The sequence below is a fragment of the Erpetoichthys calabaricus genome, chromosome 8 (genome assembly GCF_900747795.2).
Source record: "Erpetoichthys calabaricus chromosome 8, fErpCal1.3, whole genome shotgun sequence".
NCBI classification, from domain to species: Eukaryota; Metazoa; Chordata; class Cladistia; order Polypteriformes; family Polypteridae; genus Erpetoichthys; species Erpetoichthys calabaricus.
This window is the reverse complement of record NC_041401.2, coordinates 92,467,832-92,492,494: the sequence shown is the minus strand read 5'-3', so window position 1 is coordinate 92,492,494 and position 24,663 is coordinate 92,467,832. Positions and strand designations below refer to the sequence as shown.

General features: G+C 38.9%; 1 protein-coding gene across 1 annotated transcript in view; it reads left to right on the top strand.

Annotated features, from left to right (window-relative positions):
* The first annotated feature begins 8,515 nt into the window (after nucleotides 1–8,515).
* nf1a (neurofibromin 1a) overlaps nucleotides 8,516–24,663 on the top strand; it is a 456,100-nt gene continuing 439,952 nt past the window's right edge. Inside the window, 1 exon segment of the mRNA XM_051931227.1 lies at nucleotides 8,516–8,909. Within this exon segment, the coding sequence (XP_051787187.1) occupies nucleotides 8,850–8,909 (60 nt within the window). The 5' untranslated portion in view covers nucleotides 8,516–8,849.

The following is a 24,663-nucleotide window of genomic DNA, read 5'->3' as shown; positions in this document are numbered from 1 at the left end:
CTTTTACATTTGGCTTTGTGGTTGTTTATATTTTTTATTGTTATTTTGGTAATGAGATTTTGTGCTGTGTTTATCGCCACTTTTTTGTGACATATTTTGATTTTATGAGATAGTGGGGGCAGCATCTGGCATCTAAACTTTTGTATTCACAATAAAATGACTTACTTTGTGAAGAGATGGTTAAGCGTAATTTAAATAAATTAGTATTAATTTATTGGCTTTCTTCTTGTCACTAATCTGTATGCAGGATGTTCAATGCAAAACCTTGGATCATACAATGAGGAGTCCCAGAATGGAAAAAGTATTTCAAGGAGTTGTGCAGCTTTATTCAGATATCTAGAAGCAGCACTGTACAGTACTATAATCCTTCAGCTCTTACTGAGCATTGCTTCAATAGATGGGAAAACAATACATTTATACTCAGGATAGAGCAAAATAAAACAATAGTGAACTGTTGTGTTTTTGCTGTGGGGATTAAGGATTCTTATTGTTAAGTGCCTTGTATTCAAAGAAAAATCTAAACACTCACCCTGTGTTGGAATTGGGGGAACTGACACCAATGGTAAAATCCATCCATCCATCCATTTTCCAACCCGCTGAATCCGAACACAGGGTCATGGGCAATGGTAAAATACACTGCACAAATAGTTTAATGGTGAGAATGCAAGATTTAAGGACATTTTTGATTCAAATGCTGCAGAAAATGTTATTACTTCTGGGCTCTATTAACTGCTCCAAATTCTGTGTGCCGCATTAAATGCTAAAATGTGTATCTATAAATGGAGTTCCTATAGGCAAAGGTTTACAGGAATTTGTTACACTTGTGCTTCAGATTAAAATTGGATCTCCTCATTCAGAAATGCATCAACTCTATATGACTGATGCAGTAGAATCAAAGTTTTGAGTTTCCATGGGTAAAGCACACTCACCATTTTTCTGTTGGTCTTCAAGGGAACTGACTGTTTTAATACTTGTTTAAAGAAAGTACATGATCCTTTAATTCAGTGTTTCTCTTCCAAGATTTTAACACAGCAATACACGCACTTCTTTGATGTTTTCCGTAAAGTGGATAGAGCTACCTCCACTTTGTGCATAGAAATGTGCCATAGACTTTCTACCTGGTGCTCCCCTTTTCAAAGGCAAAATTTTTGCATAATTACATCCTAAAAGAAAAGCGAAGGTAGATTACATAAAGAAATTCGCTAATGGATTTATTTCCCCTTTTGAATAGTCCTGTAAGCTCAAGAAGAAAGATGGCACAACCTACCTACGTACATGTATTGATTTCTAAACAATATACAGTAACTGTAGAGAACATCTATCCACTTCAGCTGAATTCTTCCCTTATAAATCAAGCCGCAGGATCACCCATGTTTACAAAATTAAACGTGTATAGGGAATATAGTCTTAGAAAGTTTAAGGAAAGCAATGAATTGTAAATTTAACACCTCATTTAGACAATATCAGAATTTCTTTCCACCATATGCTTTGGTCAACACACCAAAAATATTTTTTTGCATTTGTAAATTATATTTTAAGGTATTTTGGGAATTTTTGTGTTGATCTAGGTTACTGATATTCCGATCTTTTCTACTGATATGAAGACACTTTTCGAACATGTCTTTGAGGTCCTCTCTTGTCTGCACAAAAACAACCTTTATTCTAAACTTAAGAGATTCATAAATCCTCTGTTTTTCTTGTATAGGAAATATTGTGTTCTTGATTCTAAAATGCACTTCATCTTAGTTTTCACTGGTGTCTTCGAGCACGTGATTCACCCTTAAGCTCAAAGAATTCTGCTGGATCTCAATGCCTTTGAGGACTTTGAATATCTGGATTACATCCCCATGCAGCTTCCTTTAATTGAAACTTAACAGGTTTAATTCTGAAGTCTGTCAGAACAGGACACGTCCTTAAGTCCTGGAGTGCACTTGGTTGCTCACCTCTGTACAGATTCTAGTGCTGCTATATGTCTTTCTTGTAGGTGACCAGGGGTCTTATTTATAATATACTAGCTGTCCCCTGTGGCTCCAGCTGCATGGTAGTGAAACAGAACAAACTTTAAAAATCAATAAACAAACCACTATCGCTAGCTAAGTGGAGGCAAGGTACACTCCAAAACGTGGCAAGAGGTACACCAACTCGAACGGAGGCTGGCGCATGAGTGAGGAGGGCCCTGCCTGACTCCCCACTCCTGACGTCACTCTTCCCCCTCCCCTCGGCCCGCAGCCAATCTTGGATTAGCGTGAATAAATCGCTTCTGTAAACGAGCTATGATACTTAGCGCGATGAGAGATTTCGCAAAATCATCCGGAATGTTCAAGCAAATTATAAAAAAACACCTGATCTAAATCCATTAAGTAGTTCTCTTGTGAAAAGTGGACAGACATACAGACAGACAGACATTGGATTTTATATGTAGAGAGAGATTGTGTGGAAAAAAATAAAGTTTACCTTTATAAATCACAATCATTATGTAAATTTATGTATATGAATGTGCCTTCAACTCTGCCTGGTTGCTACCCTGAAACAACCACACGTGGACTATGCTACTCAATCTTATATATATACAGTGATCCCTCGCTATATCGCGCTTCGCCTTTCGCGGCTTCACTCTATCGCGGATTTTATATGTAAGCATATTTAAATATATATCGCGGATTTTTCGCTGGTTCGCGGATTTCTGAGGACAATGGGTCTTTTAATTTCTGGTACATGCTTCCTCAGTTGGTTTGCCCAGTTGATTTCATACAAGGGACGCTATTGGCAGATGGCTGAGAAGCTACCCAACTTACTTTTCTCTTTCTCTCTCTTGCGCTTTCTCTGATCCTGACGTAGGGGGTGTGAGCAGGGGGGCTGTTCGCACACCTAGATGACACGGACGCTCGTCTAAAAATGCTGAAAGATTATCTTCACGTTGCTACCTTCTGTGCAGCTGCTTAGTGAAGACATGCTGCACGGTGCTTCGCATACTTAAAAGCTCGAAGGGCACGTATTGATTTTTGCATGTTTGTTTTTCTCTGTCTCTCTCTCTCTGTCTCTCTCTCTCTCTCTCTCTCTCTCCCTGCTCCTGACGGAGGGGGTGTGAGCTGCCGCCTTCAACAGCTTTGTGCCCCGGTGCTTCGCATACTTAAAAGCCAAACAGCCCTATTGATTTGTTTGCTAGAGATTCTTTTCTCTATCTATGTGACATTCTGTGCTCCTGACACGCACTCCTTTGAAGAGGAAGATATGTTTGCATTCTTTTAATTGTGAGACAGAACTGTCATCTCTGTCTTGTCATGGAGCACAGTTTAAACTTTTGAAAAAGAGACAAATGTTTGTTTGCAGTGTTTGAATAACGTTCCTGTCTCTCTACAACCTCCTGTGTTTCTGTGCAAATCTGTGACCCAAGCATGACAATATAAAAATAACCATATAAACATATGGTTTCTACTTCGCGGATTTTCTTATTTCGCGGGTGGCTCTGGAACGCAACCCCCGCGATGGAGGAGGGATTACTGTATATATATATATATATATATATATATATAAATAAATTAAAGATGCTGCAAAACTTCACTGGTCTTTTCGGGCATCCTCCCTCCTGATTCATTCAAGAGTATCTGGCTGCACTCCACAACTGCCTGCACAAGATCAGGTACGGCATTGTATTGACAGTCCAGTGCATTCTGGGGGTAAGGAAAAGGCGTAAGGCGCCAGAGCCTGAGCAAGTAGCTATTACCTGACACAAGTCCCAAATTAGGTTTAGGTTTCTTTATTTAGTCATGTTTACACAGGAAAACATGAAATTTGCCTTCTCAGTTAGTTTACCACATAAATTACCACATGAATTGACATAACTGTCACAATCACCCTTTGATTTTTGGAATGAGGCTGGCTTCTTCAGTTGTTAGATGGACTCTACAATGCCCTCATTCCTGAACATGAAGAGTGATTGTCGAGTCAGTTCATTTTCACAGTGGCGTAGCCAGCAGGATGATGACCTTCTGGAGAGATCGGAAGTCAAACCAAAACATAGACTCGACACACTTAAAAAGGTTTGGGGCAGCCACCCATATAATATTCCTGGCTGCAAAAGGGTTTTGTATATAAAAGAGACGTTCACAATATTGAGTCCAAACCAGAACTGCTGAGGGTTTGCAAAGATGGCGGCTTTAAGGGGTCTGACTGGAAGTGATGTAAGGGAACCGGAAGTGATGTTCTTCTAATGTCAGTCTGTGTGCCGGAAGTGGCATTCTTCTGGGCGCCGGAACCGGAAGTGACATCATCAGCTCTGAAACAGACAGGTTTTTCCGCGGCTGGTCTGTAGAGATAACAGGAGAAGGTTTAGTCCACCCCGCCACCCCCTGGCCAGGCATGGAATTACCTTTGCTTGGTTCATACAACATCCTCCTACTTGCATGTGTGTGACAATATATATCTGAAAAAAGTTTAAACTGATTTGTATGAAAACACAAGTACAATGCTGGACAGAATTAAGGTAAGTGAGAGATCTGTAGTTCTGACTGACAAAAGTACAAACTGTTTTGAGGGGTTGTCAGAGGGGAAATACATCAACACAATGACAACAAAATGTCTTTAGTAGTCAGGTATGTGTAGAAACAATAGCAGTGTGTACAAATACAATGAGAAATGCTAATGTGGGTGGAGACAGAAGCTCATAAGAAGTTGAGTGTGCTATGCTACAACACCTACATACTGTATGCAACTGGACCATGGACTTCCTGACCAAGAGACCTCAGACAGTCCGAATTGGAAACACTATCTTTAGTACCATCCCAAGGCTGTGTACTCAGCCCACTTCTGTTCACTTTGCATACTCACGATTGCACAGCTGCGTACAGATCTAACACCATCATTACTTTTGCGCATGACACAATGGTGGTGGGCCTCATCAGCAATAGGAATGAGTTAGCATGCAGAATGGAAATACAATTGGTGGACTGGAGCAAGAGCAACAATCTGTGTCTTACCATGGTAATGAGACAAGAAGAAATGATTGTTGACTTCAGGAAGTGCTGTCCACGCTGCGCACCATATCAAAGACTCTTGAGGTAGAATTGATTAAGAGCACCAAATTCCTTGGTGTGCATTTGGGAGCTGACCTTACTTATTCTATAGCACTCGTCACTGGTTACTGTGAAGTGCTTTGAAAGGCTAGTCTTGGGCCATATGAAAGACTGACTTGCCACATTACATGACCCTCTCCATTCTGCTTATTGTCCAAACCTTTCCACTGAAGATGCCATATCATATAATCTTCATCTAGCCCTGTCCCATCTGGACAAAAGAGACAATTATGCTAGAATGATTTTCATTGATTTCAGTTCAGCCTTCAACACCATCATCCTTCAGAAGCTCATAAGAAGTTGAGTGTGCTAGGCTACAACACCTACATACTGTATGCAACTGGACCATGGACTTCCTGACCAAGAGACCTCAGACAGTCTGCACTGGAAACACTATCTTTAGTACCATCCCAAGGCTGTGTACTCAGCCCACTTCTGTTCACTTTGCATACTCACGATTGCACAGCTGCGTACAGATCTAACACCATAATTACATTTGCGCATGACACAATGGTAGTGGGCCTCATCAACAATAGGAATGAGTTAGTATGCAGAATTGAAATACAATTGGTGGACTGGAGCAAGAGCAACAATCTATGTCTTACCGTGGTAATGAGACAAGAAGAAAAAGATGATTGTTGACTTCAGGAAGTGCTGTCCACATTGTGCAAAATATCAAAGACTCTTGAGGTGGAACTGATTAAGAGCACCAAATTCCTTGGTGTGCATCTGGGAGCTGACCTTACTTATTCTATTAACCCCTCCTCTATAGCCAAGAAGGTGCAACAGCACCTCCACTTTCTTTAGGAACTGAAGAGGGCAAGCCTGCCTTCAACAATTCTTGCCACATTCTGCTGGGGCACCATCAAAAGTGTCTTGACCAACTGCAGCACTGTCTGGTTTGGGAACTGCAGTGTTACTGACCGTAAGATTCTACAATGGATAGTGCACACAGCAGAAAAGATAATTGGGATGTCTCTAGCCTCCATTAAAGGCATCTTTATAAAGCATTGCATCAGCAAGGCCTACAGCATTGTGAAGGACTGCTCCCCCAAACCACCCCATTTTTCTTTGTCTAACTTGTATCTGTCAGAAAGTACTGTAACAACAAAACCAGTTCTGCCAGGTTCTGCAGCAGCTTCTAACCCTTGGCCGTCCAAACTCTGAACTCTGTGCTGCTCCCACTGTCCTCGGATCTGCTCCTGGTAGCTTATTTATATGCACTACATTTGCTACACTTGCTAATGGGAGCAGCTGATAAAAAGCTGTTACTACTTTTTTTTTTTATTACTGTTGTTATTATTACGATTTCAAATTATTATTATAAATTCAATTACATATTAATATACTATTTATTTATCTATCTGTTTATAGTATAGTTCTTCACCTGTCTTGCAATTGTCCTGTGTTTATGCATATGTTTTACCGAGCTCCTGCGGAACGTTATTTCGGGTCACTATATTCTGCAAAGTGTATACAATACATTTTTGTATAGCCCAAAATCACACAAGGAGTGCTGCAATGAACTTTAACAGGCCCTGCCTTTTGATAGCCCCCCCAGCCTTGACTCTCTAAGAAGAGAAGGAAAAACTCCTAAAAAAATCCTTGTAGGGAAAAAATGGAAGAAACCTTGGGAAAAGCAGTTCAAAGAGACCCCTTTCCAGTTGGGTATGCAGTGGGTGTCAAAAAAAGGGATAATTACAATGCAATACACAGAACAGAACATGAGTAATCCACAGTACAGTATAATAGTGCAATAGAAATATTACAAGTACAGAGCTGAATTCAAAAGTAGATGATCTTCTTATATAATATGCTACCATGGCTGTCCGTTTGTCTGTCCAGGATTTTAAATAATCTGTAGCTCGCAAACCGTTTGAACTATTGACCTGAAATTTGGTACACATATACTACGTGACCTCAACTATCCACTTTTGGGGTGATGATTGACCTGAAAGGTTATTCTTCTTTTTGTTTTTATTTTATTGTAGAATCAACTCTCTGCAGCGGCCAGCAGGGCGGCCATGTGGAGCATGTGTATGGGTGCCTTTCTCATCCCTACCACCTTCGCTGTCACTTCCCCTACCTCTTTAAATCTTAAATCATTCTTGAAGCAGATTGAAGACTTGAGTGCCAGCTTAAGTGAAAAATTAAAGAAAACGTACTAAGTAATTGCAACACAAACACTGACTAAATCAGTTTTAACGTGAAAAGATGCAGACGAAAGAAGAGAAGAAGCGGGCTGCTAGGGTGGAGAAAAGAAGAGCTGCTCAGGAAGCAGCAAGCGCATCAACCTCTGAACAAACGAATGCTAAACATACAGAGAAAGAGTATGAAAACTAGGAATGCTCAAGTCAAGTTTATTCGTGCCATTATTGGTATTACATAATACGATTTGGATTTGTTCAGAGTCCTAGAGACCTCGGCCATCAAGCTGCCTCCCGCTATTGGCCATTCCACAGCTGAGTCAGCTCTGGGTCAGCCAGTCCAATGAAAGGACCCTTCTACCCGATGATTCTTGCGATCCTCCATCAGAGATGACTTTTCCTTAGGCAGGGAAAACAACTTGGCAGTAGGTCAGTGGCACCAGGTGCCACATTTGAGTACTGGGAAGTGAAACAAAATAGATAGATAGATAGATAGATAGATAGATAGATAGATAGATAGATAGATAGATAGATAGATACTTTATTAATCCCAGGGGGAAATTCACAAGGTGAGGGTTAGTAACAAATTATAACTATCATATTACTTATGTTTTAGTGCTAATGACTAACAACAGATATGCAGTATGCACAATTAATCAGCAGGTTTAGTTAGGATATGCTAAAGTGAAGTAGTGAGGCTTTAGCTGGGATTTGAAAGCGGAGACTGAAAGGGCACGTCTTATAATAGCAGGCAGACCATTCCACAGTTTAGAGGCCCTGTAACTAAAAGCACGACCTCCCACTGTTATTTTATTAATCCTTGGGATCATAAGCAGACTGGCATCTTGAGATCTTGTATGAATGGTAGGACAATAAATCCATGTGACTTCACTTGATACTGGAATCAATGTCATTAATTTAAATCAGAAAAAGTAATGGTCTGAGGACAGGTCCCTGCGGGACTCCATTGATGACCTTACTCCAGGGAGAGCAATCTCCTCTTATCTGTAGCCTTTATCTCCCATCGGTTAACCAACTTGAGATCCAGTTTTGTAGGTTACCTCTGATGTCTGCAGCTTCTAATTTCAGAATTAACTGGCCACAAAGCCCTTTATGGGCTTATTTGCGCTCAGTTTAATTCCAACTTTGATGCATGTTTTCTTCATCAACCGTTACAGTTTTCACACAGACAGAAGTGCATTAACCCGTCTTTCTAGGCAGCTCATTCACCTCCCACCCACAAACTCATTCACGCTCAAGCAGTCAATTCACCTTTTTCGCAAGCTCCGCCCCTTTCACGTCGCGCAGTGCGCGCTCTCCAACGCCGTGCGCGCTTCTGCCTCCCTGGGAAGAAGGAATCAAACTTCCGGTGTGGTGTAATGGCGGAATGGTAGTGTCTGCCAAAAAAAAAAAAAAAAAAAAAAAAAAAAAAAAAAAAAATCTGTAATATTAACTCCCTCAGTCGGGCGGTTCATTGGAGCCGCGCTGCAGGGTTAAAGGGCCTCCAAAACAAGGAAGTGGGGAAAGATACATAAAAGAAAAAAATTCAACGACGCGACGCCAGCCGTGTAGGATTCAGGATTCGCAGCTGCAGCCTCAACAGCGCAGCTCCGGCTCCCCCCGGCCGGCCATGGCGGCGCACAAACCAACAGAGTGGGTTCAGGCCGTGATCAATCGATTCGACGAGCAGGTAAGTGGACGAGGCAGGAAGCTGCGAATGGGGGCTGAAATTGAGAGTGGGCGAATGGTGATGGGGCGAGGCCGGGGGCGATGGGGAGGGGGCATATCCTAGCTACCAGAAAGATTCCGCCCCGGCAGAGTGTCACCTTTAAACTCAATAGAGTCAATGAGGCTGCATTGCCCATTCATTCTAGAGGCAGCGGTCTACGATGGTGTTCGGGAATGGGGCACTCCCAACATGGGGTGATTCCCCAGTGCGTTGGGATTTGCTGAATGCCCGCTGAATCAGAGGGTCTTGAAGTGACCCCCCCCCCCTTGCGCGCTTCCGGCTCCCGGAGGTAAACAAGTAGACACACACTATGTGATTCCAATTTTCTTTTTTGCTCAGATATGTGTTTTGAAGTTCAGGCGCTAATGTATCATTACGGTTTTCTAAATTATTTTACAATGCTCTTTTCATTGCACAGTTTTTGCAATTCTCAAAAAGATGATGACAAAGTATCAGATTGCAATTTTTTTGCCTTAAATCGTTGGCATGGCAGTGTGCAATTCATGCAGTTAGGCAAAAGTGTTTGTGTTGCAAGTGTGATATCGTGTAGTCTACTTGCACGTGAAATTGAACTTAACATTGTGGATTTGCAAAAGTGGTTGCGTTCACGTGTCGGTGAAACCTGCTTGTAAATAGTAGGTCATAACTGTGCATTTGCCTAGAACTTTGCGATTTGTGCATCTGCATGTATGTCAGAAATGCACAGCACGGGGTCACTTGTGCTTTTCTTTATAACCACCTTTATTAGTTTCTAGAACTGTTAATGTCAAAACCTGCATTTGTGCATGACATCAGATTAACAGCTGTATCAATGTGAAAATGCTGCTTTACTTTGTGAAGTATGCCTCCTCGTTTACGTTTTAATATATATTTAATTATGATAGTGAAGTTTTTCTGGTAAAAAGTTTTTTTTGTTAGGCTATAAGATTGAGAGTGACAGCTTGAGTTAATACCAAACTGTGTAAATGCATAAGAAGGCATACAGTGGTTCCTGTTGTGTTCTTAATTACATGACATAAATTGTGTGTGTTACTGTTGAGTTCATGAAAAGGAAAAAAAAGAAGTATGCTGATGCTGTGGTGTAGTTCTGCATGAAAACAGGCATATGAAGAAGCTGATGTATCAGTAACGTATTTGCAAAGCAGTGACTTTCAATGTCCTCCATAGTGTTTGGGACAAATACAAGTTTTTCCTTGATTTCCCCATCAGCTCCACAGTTTCAAATAACAAATCAAACAATTCCCACATGATTAAAGTGAACATTGAAGACTTTAATTTAATTGTATTTACATACATTTCGGTAACACCATGTAGAAATTTTTGAGAGTGGCAGGTATATTAAAGCTGTCATGTTTAGGGCTTTGTTGTATATTTTTGTTGTGTAAGTTTGCGATTTATAGACATCACCAGGTGCAGAATATCTTCTCTAGTGGCGCTCTGCTAAGCCTCTATTGCAGTCATGTTCAGCTCCTGCTTGTTTTTGGGGTTTGTCCCCTTAGGTTTTCTCTTCAGTATATGGAAGACCTGCTCAATTGGATTTAAATCAGGTGTTTGACACTTTGTCCTTCAAGAATTTTCCATTTTCTTGCTTTGAAAAACTCCTGTGTTGCCTTGGCAGCATGTTTGGGATTATGATCTTGGTGTCAGATGAAGCCTTGTCCAATGGTTTTGGAGGCATTTACTGGAACATCAGAAGATAACATGTTTCTATACACCTCAGAATTCATTGTGCAGTGCTTTCAGCAGTTACATCGTCAACAAAGACAAGTTTACCAGTAGCAGTGGCAGCCATACTTGAATAAGCCATAGCACCCTCACCCTCATGTTTAACAAATTAGGTGATATGGCTTGGATCTTGGGCAGTTCCTTTACGTCTGCACACTCTGCTCTTGTCATCACTCTGAGAAAGGTTAATCTTTGTCTCGTCTGTCTGCAAGATCTTTTTCCAGAGTTTTACAGTCTCTCTTTTTAAGTACTTTTCCTCAAACTGTAATCTGCCCATCCCGTTTTACTAACTAGTGGTTTGCATCTTGCAGTGTGGCCTCTTATTTCTGTGTATGAAGTCTTCACCAGATAGTAATCTCTGACACATACACATCTGCCTCCGGAAGACCGTTTCCAATCTGGTTTGTGACATGGCTTCATAACAATGATGAATAGGGTCCTGTCACCTACAGTATATGGGACATCGAAAGTAGCATTTTGAGCCCATCATGGAACAGATTTTTCAGTTTTATGCTAGCAAAATAATCATTCATCCGTGAAAGGTGCTCTATAAATGCAACATTATTATTATTATTATCCCGTTTCTTTTGGAAGGAGAGGAGTATAGTACCTGGTGCATACTTTTTTATATGGTACAAAGCAGTGCAGCTGTGTAGTACTTATCTAACTATGCTGCACTTGTGAGTGGAACGGGCCTGCTGTGTGTTCCACATTTCTACCTCTCACAAGTTAACAGTTTCTCTGTAATTAATAGTATTAAATCATTGACGATTGTAGCTCATCAGTGCCTTAGACACCTGAGTATATAGTACTTTTACATTTAACTCAGTGCAGACTGCTGGTTGTTGAAGTCATTATAGCTAGACAGACACTTTGAAATACTTATTTTATACTTGAAAAAATTAAATGACATATATGAATGGATGACAACAGGGTGGCACACTGGGTAGAGCTGTTGCCTCATGGATCCAACCATCCTGGGTTTAATTGTCATATCTGGAGGTTGTTTGCACATTTTTCAGTTTTTGAGTGTATTTTATTTTTTCTGTGTCCTTCAGTTTTTTTTTCCTATATTTACAAACATGAGGAGGTTAAGTTATTAAGCAATTCAAAATTGAGCCCAATGCGGGTGTGGTATTGATGGGTGCATGATTGGGAACTACGATTGACTGATTGACTTAAGCCTAACCCTGCCTTGTGCCCTGATAGACTTTGCATCCTGTGAAACTGAAGTGGGTCAATCTGGTTGAAGAATGTTATGTTATATGAATAGAAGTGTAGCTATGTGAGTACCCTGTAGCTGATTTTCCTCTTCTTTATTTTGCCTTGCACAAGCAAAAGTCTTCGGCTGCCTGGGACCCTAATATTGATGTGAGTAGTTTGGAAGTTGGACATTCTTAACCCTGGTGTTAAAGGTTTTCCTCCCACATCCCAAAGGCATGCTTGTTGGATTAGTTTGTAATCCTAAACTGACCTTGTGTAAGTGGGACCTAGTCCCCAGTCCAAGCCTGCTTCCATCATTGTGCCTGGTGATGCTGGTTTACACTTCGACTTGCCACTCTCTGAGTTGGATTAAATAAGGAAATGGTTTGATTTATTTTACACTCAGTCATTGCGTTTTTTTTTTTTTTTTTTTAATACATGTATTTCATTGTGATCCCATTTGCATCATTCGTGATTTTGTTATTTATGGATGCTTCATTTGTTACTAGTATATAATCAAATGTAATTTTTTTTGACCCAAATTTACCTCAGCACTAAATAAACACAAAACATATCCTTCTCTTCCAAAGCTGTAAAAAGTGACACGTTCTGCTTAGGAGGACTTTGGGACTTTAGAAAATTCAATGACATAAATTTAGCCATTTCTGCAATATTGGGACAAATTAGTTCAGCAAGTAGATAAAACAATGCAATCTCCCAAACATTTTCTTCTGGAAATGTATCCTGTGGATGCTTCTACCCTTGGTTACTGAAAGCATACGAGAAGCTAATACATTTGCACAGACTGCAAAATCCTAAACAGTGACCTGGTTATTTGCGGAGAAGTCTTTCTCTGTTAAACAGGTTTCTCAGAGGGCAATAGTCCGATTTCTGTGACTGGAATAAGACATTATATTCATTTTAGAAATCAGGTTTTTGTAAATAACTGTGTTATTGAAACACATTTGAACAAACTGAATAAGTTTTTAAATTTTTTTTGGCTTAAGACTGGGTTGTAAAGAATTAATCATGAGGTGGATGCACACGTACTAAAAGGATCAACTGTGTGTGCATTGGATAGGATGAAGAGTACTATATATTTTTTTTTTGAGCACAGCAAAGTACATTGGTGTTAAATTACCAATTAAAATGTAGTTACTTAAACAAAAGAAAAGTTAAATGAAATTAAACACATTTTTCATTGTTCACTTTTACTCGGAGTTTCTTTTTTGTTGCAGAATCTAGTGACGCTCTGATTGATCGGCTGCCAATTAAGATATCTGGTTTTCATCAAAAACAGTTTTAGTGATGATCAGTAAATTAGATGATCACAAAAAACTTTTTTTTTCCCAGAAAGTTTTTTCTAGGCTTTATGGTAATTTAGTTGTAGTGCTCCTTTATATAAAGTATTATGGTCTATCTGGAATTGCATGTGTCATATTTTGCTGCTAAACTTCCTGTAAACAGAGAGCAGACTGACATACTTTAGGAGAGAGTGAATACAGGAATATTAGCTTTTACATTAAAGAGGGTGGAGTAATACACTTAGAAAAGGCAATCTGAGGAGTTCTGTGCTTGGAGAGGAATGGTGGAGTGTAAGGATAGATAAATTAAAAGAGAGTGAGTTCATACCTTTTCATTTTGTCTTGTAATTAAAATGGACACTCCTTGTCTTCGTGTGGATGTTGAGTGAGCTTGTGTTTAGTACAGCAGCTCACATTTTTATTTAGAAATAGAACAGATAAAGAGGAATTTGCCATTGCTACTTAGTCAATTTTAAGTGTAAACTTGGTAAACATATTATCTTTGTATCTTCTTGATAAACATGAACAGTTTATTAGAATTATGGCCTATAATTATGAGGCTTTTAATTTTCTTTTGTGGCACTGTATTATCTGTAAATTTACCAATCGTGTCTTTTGTAGTGAAAATTGTTTGATTTAGATCAATTGCCAATCGATCAGAGCATCACTATTCTGTATTCACATTAAAAATCAGAATGAGGACCATGTTAATTAATTGTTTTATTGCAGTTTAAAACTTCAGTACATCATAAGTATGTTTTCATCTTCACACTGGCATCATAAAACCTTTGCTCAAAAATCAAAGGTAAATGTAACATGCAGACATAACTAAGAAATATACACAAATACAACATGTTTAACAGAGTATAAATAAAAAAAAAAACATCACTGCACAGATTTTTTTAAGGAATTTTGTCTTGGAAAACAAGTACGTCAATCCTTTCAGGCCACAGGAAAGAATACAAACAAGTGAGGAAGTTCCCCCTGGTACTAGACAAATAATTTTGTACTAGCTTGTAGACTCAGTAGAATTACATTTTGTATTTCCTCCACCAGACAAAAGGATTCTTCTCCCTGTCAGCAGTAAGAGAGCGCAGATAGGAGTGCACCTCGGTAGCTTTTGCCAAATCTTGGTGCAGAAGGATTGCTCATGAAATGCTCTTTGGTCAGCGCCTGCCTTAGAGTAGCTGATCAAGATTTTCTTGGTCTTCTTTTGTACTGATGGGTTTCAACTTTGTTATTCTGTTTTTGTGCTCACATTCATGTATGGTTGAGTTTCTTATCCAAAAAAACTATAATAAAGAAAATCATAATCACAATCAAGAGTGCCTAATTTGAGGATCTAGCATATTCCGCATTTATTGAAGAATTACAGAAATCTGTTATCAGTTTTGATACCCTTCTTGTAGTTTTATGTGAAGCACACAAGATAATATGTCCTCTTAAAACTACCTTCATTGTTTCCCAGATTGTTCCTGGGGAAGCATCAGTCTTATAGAAAATGGTTTGTGTGAAAATAAATTTGATTAAGTTCTTATAAACTATTGAATTAAGTTTAACAAATTAAGTTGGCAGTTGTGAGATCAAATTTATGTGACATAATAAGAATAAGAAGATAATGGTTGAAAATAACAATAATTTTGTATTGGCAAGATTTTATAGAGGTTAGTGATATATTACTAATAAATCACTTATTGAGTTACTCAGTTGAGAAGTTGTTAAGCAACTTACCTGTTAACATCAAGGACCATATCAGCAGTCGAATCCCGAAGGATCCAAACGTGGGATACTCCTACATGCTCCCCAAGATCCATAAAGATGAGAACCCAGGAAGGCCAATAATCTCAGGAATTGGCACACTGACGGAAAATAATTCAGGATGGGTTGAAAGCATTCTCAAACCCCTTGCCAGAAGCACACCCAGCTATGTACAGGACACCACCCACCTTCTTAAAAAAATTGCTGCCCTAGACACCATTTCTGAGGGAGCCTTGCTTGTTACAATGGATGTGGAGGCATTATACACAAACATCCCCCATGATGATGGAACTATGGCCTGTCAGACGTACCTGCAACAACATGGCTTACAAACGGAGCCAGTGAAACAATTGACAAAATTCATGTTTTCTTTTGGTCAGGACATTTACTTACAACTAATGGGAACTGCAATGTGATGTCATTTTGCACCCCGCTATGCAAACATATTCATGTCAAGATTAGAACAGGACTTCTTGTCAACATGTGCGATAAAACCAGTGCTTTACCTTCGCTACACAGATGACATTCTTCATAATCTGCACCGCAAGCAAAAAAGACCTTCTTTGCTTCCATAGGAATTACAATTCATTCCACCCCAACATAAAACTTAAATTATTCACAAACAGAAATCAGCTTTCTGGACACTACCATTCTCATAAAGGACGGTACCCTTATGACCTGTATTTTTCACAAACCAACAGACAGACATATCTAAGAAATGACAGTTTCCACCCAAAGCATATACGGAACTCCCATCATCTACAGCCAGGCAATACTTTACAATCGTATTTGCTCAGACCCAATAGATCGGGACACACAACTGCAGAAACTCAGGAGACTCCCAAATCAACAGACCTACAAATCAGGAGAGCTACGGCTATACCCAGAGAAAACCTTCTGGAATACAAAAGTGCAGAAACCAAGAACCGGGTCCCACTAGTTGTAACTTATCATCCACATCTGGAAACACTTCGCAAAATTATGAAAGGGCTTCAGCCCATGGTACAGAAAGACAATAAACTGAAGGGATATATTCCCAGAACCTCCCCTCCTAGCATACAGACAACCACCAAACCTCAAACAACTGATTGTCCGAAACTCTGTGTGTGGCTCAGCAGCAAGTGGCACATCTCCCTGCCTATAGAACAGGTGTGGCACCTGTGCACATATCTACACGACAGATCAGGTAGTTATACCACATTGCCAGCAGGAGCATAAAATAAAGGGTTTGTTCACATGTAAATCTGCTAATGTGGTCTACCTAATCATGTGCATAAGGCGCCCCAACACTCGACTGTATGTAGGGGAAACTGGTCAGACACTGCGCCAGCAAATGAACTCACATAGATTTTATATTAATCAGCACAGTGTTGATCTTCCGGTGGCAGCACACTTTAACAGTAATGGCCACAGCATAAAGGATCTGAGGGTCACTGTGCTTATGAGTATTTTCAAGACCCAACAGGAGCGGAGAGAATGGGAATACAAACAATAGAGACAAGAGTTTTATGACCAGATGTGTGGACTAACAGACTGATTGACCAGCTGACTACATCAGAAGCTTATCGTACAGACAATGCACTTCAAAAAACCTTACAGGACTTTCTCTAGTGATGGTTATCTTAGCTGTAAATTTTATTACCTCATTGTTCTCTTCTTTCAGGGTTAATTCATCTAAGGTTTATTGATTTTGCTAACATTTGAACAAAAAGGTTGTTAAGATGAAACAAAAAAATCACTTTGCTGTCCCAATACAAGCTAGTGTAGTTTTCAGTTTCTTTGTTACACCTTGCCTGATGAAGGGGCCTTAGCTGCCTTGAAAGCTTACATTTGTAATCTATTTAGTTAGCCAATAAAAGGTGTAATTTCACCCTACTTTCTGTTATTGCGTTACTATGATGTACTGATGAATAGAAAAGGTATTCTCTTGAATTTTGATATTGAAATCGCCATGGGTCAGAGAAATTATACTCCTTAACTTTTGAAATTAAAGATGCAGTGTGGACGAAATACATCATTAAACTCTCCAGCTTTCCTAAGATTGTGAGTGTTTGTACTGGAAACTGAACATAAATTGAGCATAAATGATCTGTTAGCCATATTTAGTGGTTGTGTTTTAGGCAAAATTAATTTGGATTTGTTGAGATTTCCTACCACCCTTATATGTTGTCCTCAGAATCAGGTATTATGCTAGCGGCTACAAGTGGAGTTATTTTGTGAATTAACATTCCTACAACTGTTCTTTTTATGTAATTTATAATGAAAAATCTGACCAACTCAAATTAGTCTTCTTGTAAATATGTCAGTCCTTAAGGATGTAAGATCACTTTTTTCCCTTAAGGTTATAATTAAAACATTTAATTTTATTGACTTATCAATATGATACTCTTTCTACAATTCTGCAAAGAATTCTCAGTTGTTAGATGAAAAGAGTGAGATGTTGTAAATTTTAGGTTTATTATTAGTGCTGTCAAGCGATCAAAAAATTTAATTGCGATTAATTGCATGACTGTGTAATTAATCGTGATTAATCTAAATTTTTTTTTTTTATGTTGAAATTTTACCACAAAGATTTTTAAGCACAATCAGACCATATTAAGAAGAATGAACACAATATAACAGCATATAAATGTACTTCACATATTCAGGTAACTGGAAATAGAGGAAATAAAGTCAAAACTTCAACTGTGAGGAGGCTTTATTCACTCATACTCTAGTGCTGTGCAATGCTGAACATAGAAGACAAACAATTGGGCTTATATTGTAAAACAGATGACATATTTAAGACGTAGTCTCATACTGCAGTCTCCATGTATTTCTCAAAAGTGCTTAATAAATCTCACTCAAAAGCCATACAAAAACTCCAGAAACAGGATTTTATAAACAGAATGCAATTCAAAATTGTTAATGTAGTTAGCCAAGTTAATTTTTCAGCAGAAACAGCAGGTTGGCCTTTTGGATTATCTATCTATATATAAAATCCCTTTGTGCGTCCAGGTGTCCGTGTGTGGGTGTCTTCTGGTGAAGTGCGCATGCGCGGGGCACGGTGTGATGCGTGGTATTGCTGTCAGAGAAAGTTAGAGGTGTTTTACAAACCAGTATTACTGCGAGAGGAAATTAAAGGTACACAATACAGTGACGCATATTACAGCCACATACAAGCCAGTATTACTGTCAGAGGAGATTAAAGGTATATTACCGACGTGCATGCCTGTATTACCGCCAGAGAAAATTAAAAGTATATTACGGACGTACAAGCCAGCGGACGTACAAGACGGTATCCTTCAATAAGGGCGCGCACAGGCATCCTTCAATAAGGGTGCGCACAAAAAGGCGAGCCTCAAAAGGGCGACCTCAATTGGGCGCAGCGAATAAAGGCGCGCGTAAAGATCTGCACCTTTGTTGCTCTTCACATATTCTAGAACCATTTGAACTAAATTATCTACGAACGCCTTTATTCGCCGCGCTCAATTGAGGTCACCCTTTTGAAGCTCGCCTTTTTGTGCGCGCCCTTATTGAATAGAGCCGTATAAGACAGTATTACTGTCACAGAAAATTAAAGACACACAATACACGGCGGCAGCCCACGAAGAACGGTCAGCTCAGCAAGTAAACATCAACAAAAGAAAGGCTGAAAGAAAGAAAAATACGACCAACGAAAAGAATGAGGTCAAAGTCCCTTGCCATTTAATATAGACTGCTCCTACTAATGTTTATGCACTACTGTTCTAGCGCCCGTTATTGTAACGGGCTAAATGACTAGTTTATAAATGTTTATAAATAAAAGATGCATTTTGCTTTATAACTAATGAGCCTACTGTTTACTAAGCAGCAATTTCAAATTTGTCTTTGTCTTTTCTTTTTTCAGTTATAAATGTAAGCTGCTGTACTTCGCTCTTTCACCTCAAATGGTGTCTGCTGTGAAAAAATTTTTTGTATCTCACACCCTCATACACCTTTATCGTAAGAGCATCCCCTTATTGCGATAAAGGTGTATGAGGGTGTGAGATACAAAAAATATGAATTTGGTTTTAAAATAAAAGTTGTTGAAGTGCCAAAAGAAATTGGTAACTGCACTGCTGCAACAAAATTTAATGTGTCTGAGAAACTGGTGTGAGAATGGAGGAAGCAAGAAGATGTGTAAAAAAAAAAAAAAAAAAATGTTGCATTTTTGAATCGCCATATAAGTCGGGGTCTGATTTTATGAATGATTTTTTGAGTTTAAATACTCAACTTATACGTGAGTATATACGGTAATTCATTAAAGAAGCTTTTCTCACAGTTTGTCAACTGCACAGGATGACCCCTTCGAATCCTTTTTCTCACTTTATTACTACTGTAATGCCTAGCATAAAGGAGCATTGCTAATAAATTACTATAAAGCTTACAAAGACAGGGGCTGAAAAAATACTTTTTGTGATTGGCTAATTCACCAATCAAGTCTTTTTTTAATGAAAATCGACCAATTTAGATTGGCGGCTGAGTGATCGAAGCATCCCCAGAAGAGTAATAATATAGTAAACTATGTACAGCATTTACTGCAGAAAGCATCAACAGTTGTTGGTGTTTGTGTGGAAGAGATTGCAGTAGAATTCCATACTACAGGGCATCATCAATAGTGGTATTGGGTAAAGATGATTTAGCATTTATTTATTCAAATCTAAACACCGGTAAAAATCTCAACTTTGTATTGGCGTCAGAGCCAATATTAGTACTGCCTCATTATACATGTTGTTTGAGTAAATGACTACTGACAAAAAAATAGCAAAGATGTTAATATAATTACTCACTCAAAAGCGCCGTCCTGCTGTCGTCCTCCTATCACATTCTAAACTTTGTCTGAATCATCAATAGAAAAAAAGTGCTTCATTCTGTTCTGTCGTGGTTTGGCTCCATCATTTAACTTTTTTTAAATTTCTTTTTAGTTTTTTTCTCCTTTTTAACTTCTAAAAGCACTTAAAGCTGATTATTGATTGGTATTGTGAGCTTAATAATGATATGCAGGTGGACAACAGTGTTGCTTTTTCAAAAATGTGTTTATCTTTGATTTATTGTTGCATATGGTCGTGTGGTATATGCACTAAATGACCTGCTTGGCCAAGTGCATCACGCCACTACTGTCTGGCTGCCCAAATCTCTTTTTGTAGATTACAGTAATCCCTCGCTATATCGCGCTTCGCCTTTCGCGGCTTCACTCCATCGCGGATTTTATATGTAAGCATATTTAAATATATATCGCGGATTTTTCGCTGCTTCGCGGGTTTCTGCGGACAATGGGTCTTTTAATTTCTGGTACATGCTTCCTCAGTTGGTTTGCCCAGTTGATTTCATACAAGGGACGCTATTGGCAGATGGCTGAGAAGCTACCCAACTTACTTTTCTTTCTCTCTCTCTCTCTGTCTGATCCTGACGTAGGGGGTGTGAGCAGGGGGGCTGTTCGCACACCTAGACGATACGGACGCTCGTCTAAAAATGCTGAAAGATTATCTTCACGTTGCTACCTTCTGTGTGCAGCTTTTAAGTATGCTGCACGGTGCTTCGCATACTTAAAAGCTCAAAGGGCACGTACTGATTTTTTTATCTGTCTCTCTCTCTATCTCTCTCTAACTCTCTCTCTCTCTCTCTCTCTCTCTCCCTTCTCCTGACGGAGGGGGTGTGAGCTGCCGCCTTCAACAGCTTTGTGCCGCGGTGCTTCGCATACTTAAAAGCAAACAGCCCTATTGATTAGTTTGCTCCTTTGAAAAGGAAGATATGTTTGCATTCTTTTAATTGTGAGACTGAACTGTCATCTGTCTTGTCATGGAGCACAGTTTAAACTTTTGAAAAAGAGACAAATGTTTGTTTGCAGTGTTTGAATAACGTTCCTGTCTCTCTACAACCTCCTGTGTTTCTGCGCAAATCTGTGACCCAAACATGACAATATAAAAATAACCATATAAACATATGGTTTCTACTTCGCGGATTTTCTTATTTCGCGGGTGGCTCTGGAACGCAACCCCCGCGATGGAGGAGGGATTACTGTATGTCAAATATAATATAAAACTAGATAATGATAACCAAAACAGTTGAGTTTCCTTTTGAATTTGTTACGTTTCGTGTGTGTGGTTTGAATAGCAAAGCTTGCAAGAAAAAATATGGTGCTTGGAGTGGGAGTTTTCAGTTCTTTTTGGGTAGGGGTGTAGAAAGGAAGAGTGCTTCTTAATGGTTTGGCAACCCATTTCACAAAAAATGGTCTGGATTAAAATAAACGTAGGAAAAGTGTCTTTTGTAAATGCATAATCCAAGATGAAATAAAGGCATGGACAATAAGACAAATGCTGTAATCCAGTGAGACAATTAAATTGTTATCCAAAAGTGTCCCGTGCAGCAGTCCCTACCTTTGATGACATGCCACATTTATTGATGCTTTTATTTTAACTTTAAATCCGGATTTAAACTTCACGTGACGCATGCTGCAGCAGACGCTCCTGCTACGCAAGCGTTGTAGTGTTTATACTTGTGCGCGTACTTTACGTACAGTAAATCTGGAGGAATCCGCCAGGTGGCAGTGTGAGATATTATCACGGTGAGAACATGTTCGGCTTCTCTGTGTTGTGAATTGCCTAGAGCACCCATTAAATTCCAATGATACCTTACCGCAATATCTCTTAAAAGGATGTTTATTGATTAAATCCAGGGATGTGCCCATTCCAGCAAGCATTGGGCACGAGTGAGAAACAATCCCTGGACGAGGCCTCAGCTCATCGCAAGGTGAATACAAGCACACACATATACTAGTGTCATTTTAGCGGCACCAAATCTGCATATCTTTGGAAGGAAACTGGAGCACACTGAGGAAACCCAGCAGGAAAACTCTGTCATTGCCAACAAAGGGTATATAACAAAGTATTGAGATGAACTTTTGTTATTGACCAAATACTTTTTTTGCACCATAATTTGCAAATAAATTCTTTAAAAATCAGACAGTGTGATTTTCTGGATTTTTTTTCTCATTTTGTCTCTCATAGTTAAGGTATACCTATGATGAAAATTACAGGCCTCTCTCATCTTTTTAAGTGGGAGAACTTGCACAATTGGTGGCTGACTAAAGACTTTTTTGCCCCACTGTACATACTTTAATGCTTTTCATCATGAAAGTGATATCAAGTATAAATCTAAGGATTCTAAATGTGCAGAGAGTTGGAATATCATACATTTAATGTGCTCAGTGTGGCGATCTATTGTTGGAGATCCGCTGCTGTCAGGACCAGAGGAAGCCCTAGAAAAAAAGACGGCACAGAAGACGGTATGTGAGACTTTTAAAATGTATCGTGTCATTACGATTGGGAATATGCGACGCTTAAATATAAAAGCACCACGAATACATCTGAATGTCGGCATTTTGCTTCATCACATCGAACCATTTATCAAACATCGAAGCGTGCACACCGATCTCGTAGGATCCACAAAGCAGCTTTCTGTCACATGTAGATAGTAAACAGAGACTCTTGACGTCACATTCCAACTTTTAGCACACTGCGCCCCCCGACTTTTTGTTGGTACTGCAACTCGCACACGTGTTGCATTAATTTCTGAGGACCTGCTCAGAGGACGCATCAAATGAACGCTGAGAACTCATGACAGCCATGATGCGGGCACGTACGCGTTCTGAGCGTGAAGTATAAATGAGCCCTAAGAGTGCTGATGAAATTGTCTGGAGCAGCACACTGGCTAGTGGGAATTGTAGTCCCAACATCGCCATTTCTAACAAGGTTGCAGATAAGACGGGGAGATCTTTGATAAATACCTTTTTTTACAGGATCAATTGTGCTAAACTGTTAAATTTTACAGCCTCAGCGGCTGGCAATAGCACATAGCATGCTTGCTAAACACGTCTTCTTTGAGTTTTGCTGAACCTTCCTTCCTTCTTTCTGCCTCTGCAGAAATCCTTCATTTGCTTAAAGTGGCTCACCCTGTGTCTCTTAATCTTAATTAATTAATTAAATAATTAATTAATTAATTAATGAATTATTAATAATTAATCTCTGTGCACTTACTGTCAGTGCTGTGGAGATGCACTGCGTTAGAATGTCCCACTTACTGCAGCATTATTAATAACAAATATAAAGAAATAAAAAATGTGTTGGCTAATTTTTGTTTTTCTACAACATTGCCTCTTTTCAGTCAAATCTATTAAGGCATTTTTGACATTTTGTGGTATTTACATTTTCAATTGTGTACTTTTTTTTTTTTTTTTTTTTTTTTTGTAATATCAAAATTTCCTTTCTTAGCAGATACCTACAACCCTAGATACATCATCCTGTCAATTGTTCAGTTGTTTAGCTAAATTGGAAGTAGTGTTTTTGTTGATAAATGAGTCAGTCAACTTACATACATGAGTGAGAAAGAGATACAGTACCTTAAAGTAATCCAACCCCTTCACTTTCTTTTTTTTTGACGTTGCAGCTTTGTGTAAAAATTGTTTAAATTATTTTTTTCCTTCATCAAACAACACTCAACACACCAGAGTGGCAAAATGTAAACAAAATTTTAGGAATTTTTGCAAATTTATTAAAAATATAAAACTGAAATATCACATTAACACAAGTGTTTAGACCCTTTGCTATAACACTTGAAATTTGGCACAGGCGCATTCTACTCTATTGATCATTGTTGAGTAGATTTTGCATCTTGTTTGGAGGTCACTTGTGATAAATTCAGTACATTGGACATGATTTTTATAGACATTCCCTGAAGGTCAACACACTTTCCTCTCATCTGAATTGTGTGTTCTTTTTATCTTTCCTATGTTGATTAATGAATAAGGAATGACTAAGGCTATGAAGATTGATGTGGTATGAAGTGTGGCACTCCATCTTCACCGATTACTCTCCATAGTTCAAACTACTAACAGATTTGTAAGGTGGCACCAGTGCCTAAGGTCAACTAAACAGCACAATTCATTACCCGAGCCTCACCCACAATAGTCCCAGGTTGAATGAAAAGTACAAACTCTGGAGTAGAAGCTCAGAAAACAAGTACCAGGAATTACCTTCCAGGATCTACATTAAACAGTTCTAGGTGTGCCAATGATTGTGCCGTATGTGGTTTTTTAAAAAATAATTTTCTTGATGACGGATTATTTTTTCTCAGAATAAATTTACTTTAAATAAAGATTTTTTTTTTTTAATGTATACAACTCTCTTTACTGATCTTTGCTGGTGTTGCATTAACTGTGTAGGCTAAAATAAATAAATATATATGTATGGTTATGTGTGCGTATTAGTATTGATCAGCAAATTTTGACAAAGTGTTATTTGCAGTGAATTTGCTGCGTTCGCCATTGTTTGTGGAATTATTTATTGATAATTCAACCGGTTTAGGAAAACTTTTTTTTTCTCCAACATCCCATATTGCTTTGCAAGGCCAGCGTGATATCCCCTGGAGCTGTAACAGCTAACATTGGAATGGGCTACACCCCCAGGTATATAATGCTGATCACTTACATTACAGAATCTGTGGAACATAGTGGTGGAGATAAGAGTGAGCAAGTGAGAAAGAAAGAAATTAAAAGACTTAATGCTGTTGGGATTTCATTTGTGCTGTTTTCAGTTTTTTTCTTTGTTTTTTGTTTTATACTTAATGTTAGTTTGTGGCCATTTGTTGTATTTTGTTTGTAATTATCATTCTGCCCACATCATTTGTTGTTTAAGGTGCATGCATATGTCTTTGTGGGGGTGGCTTTC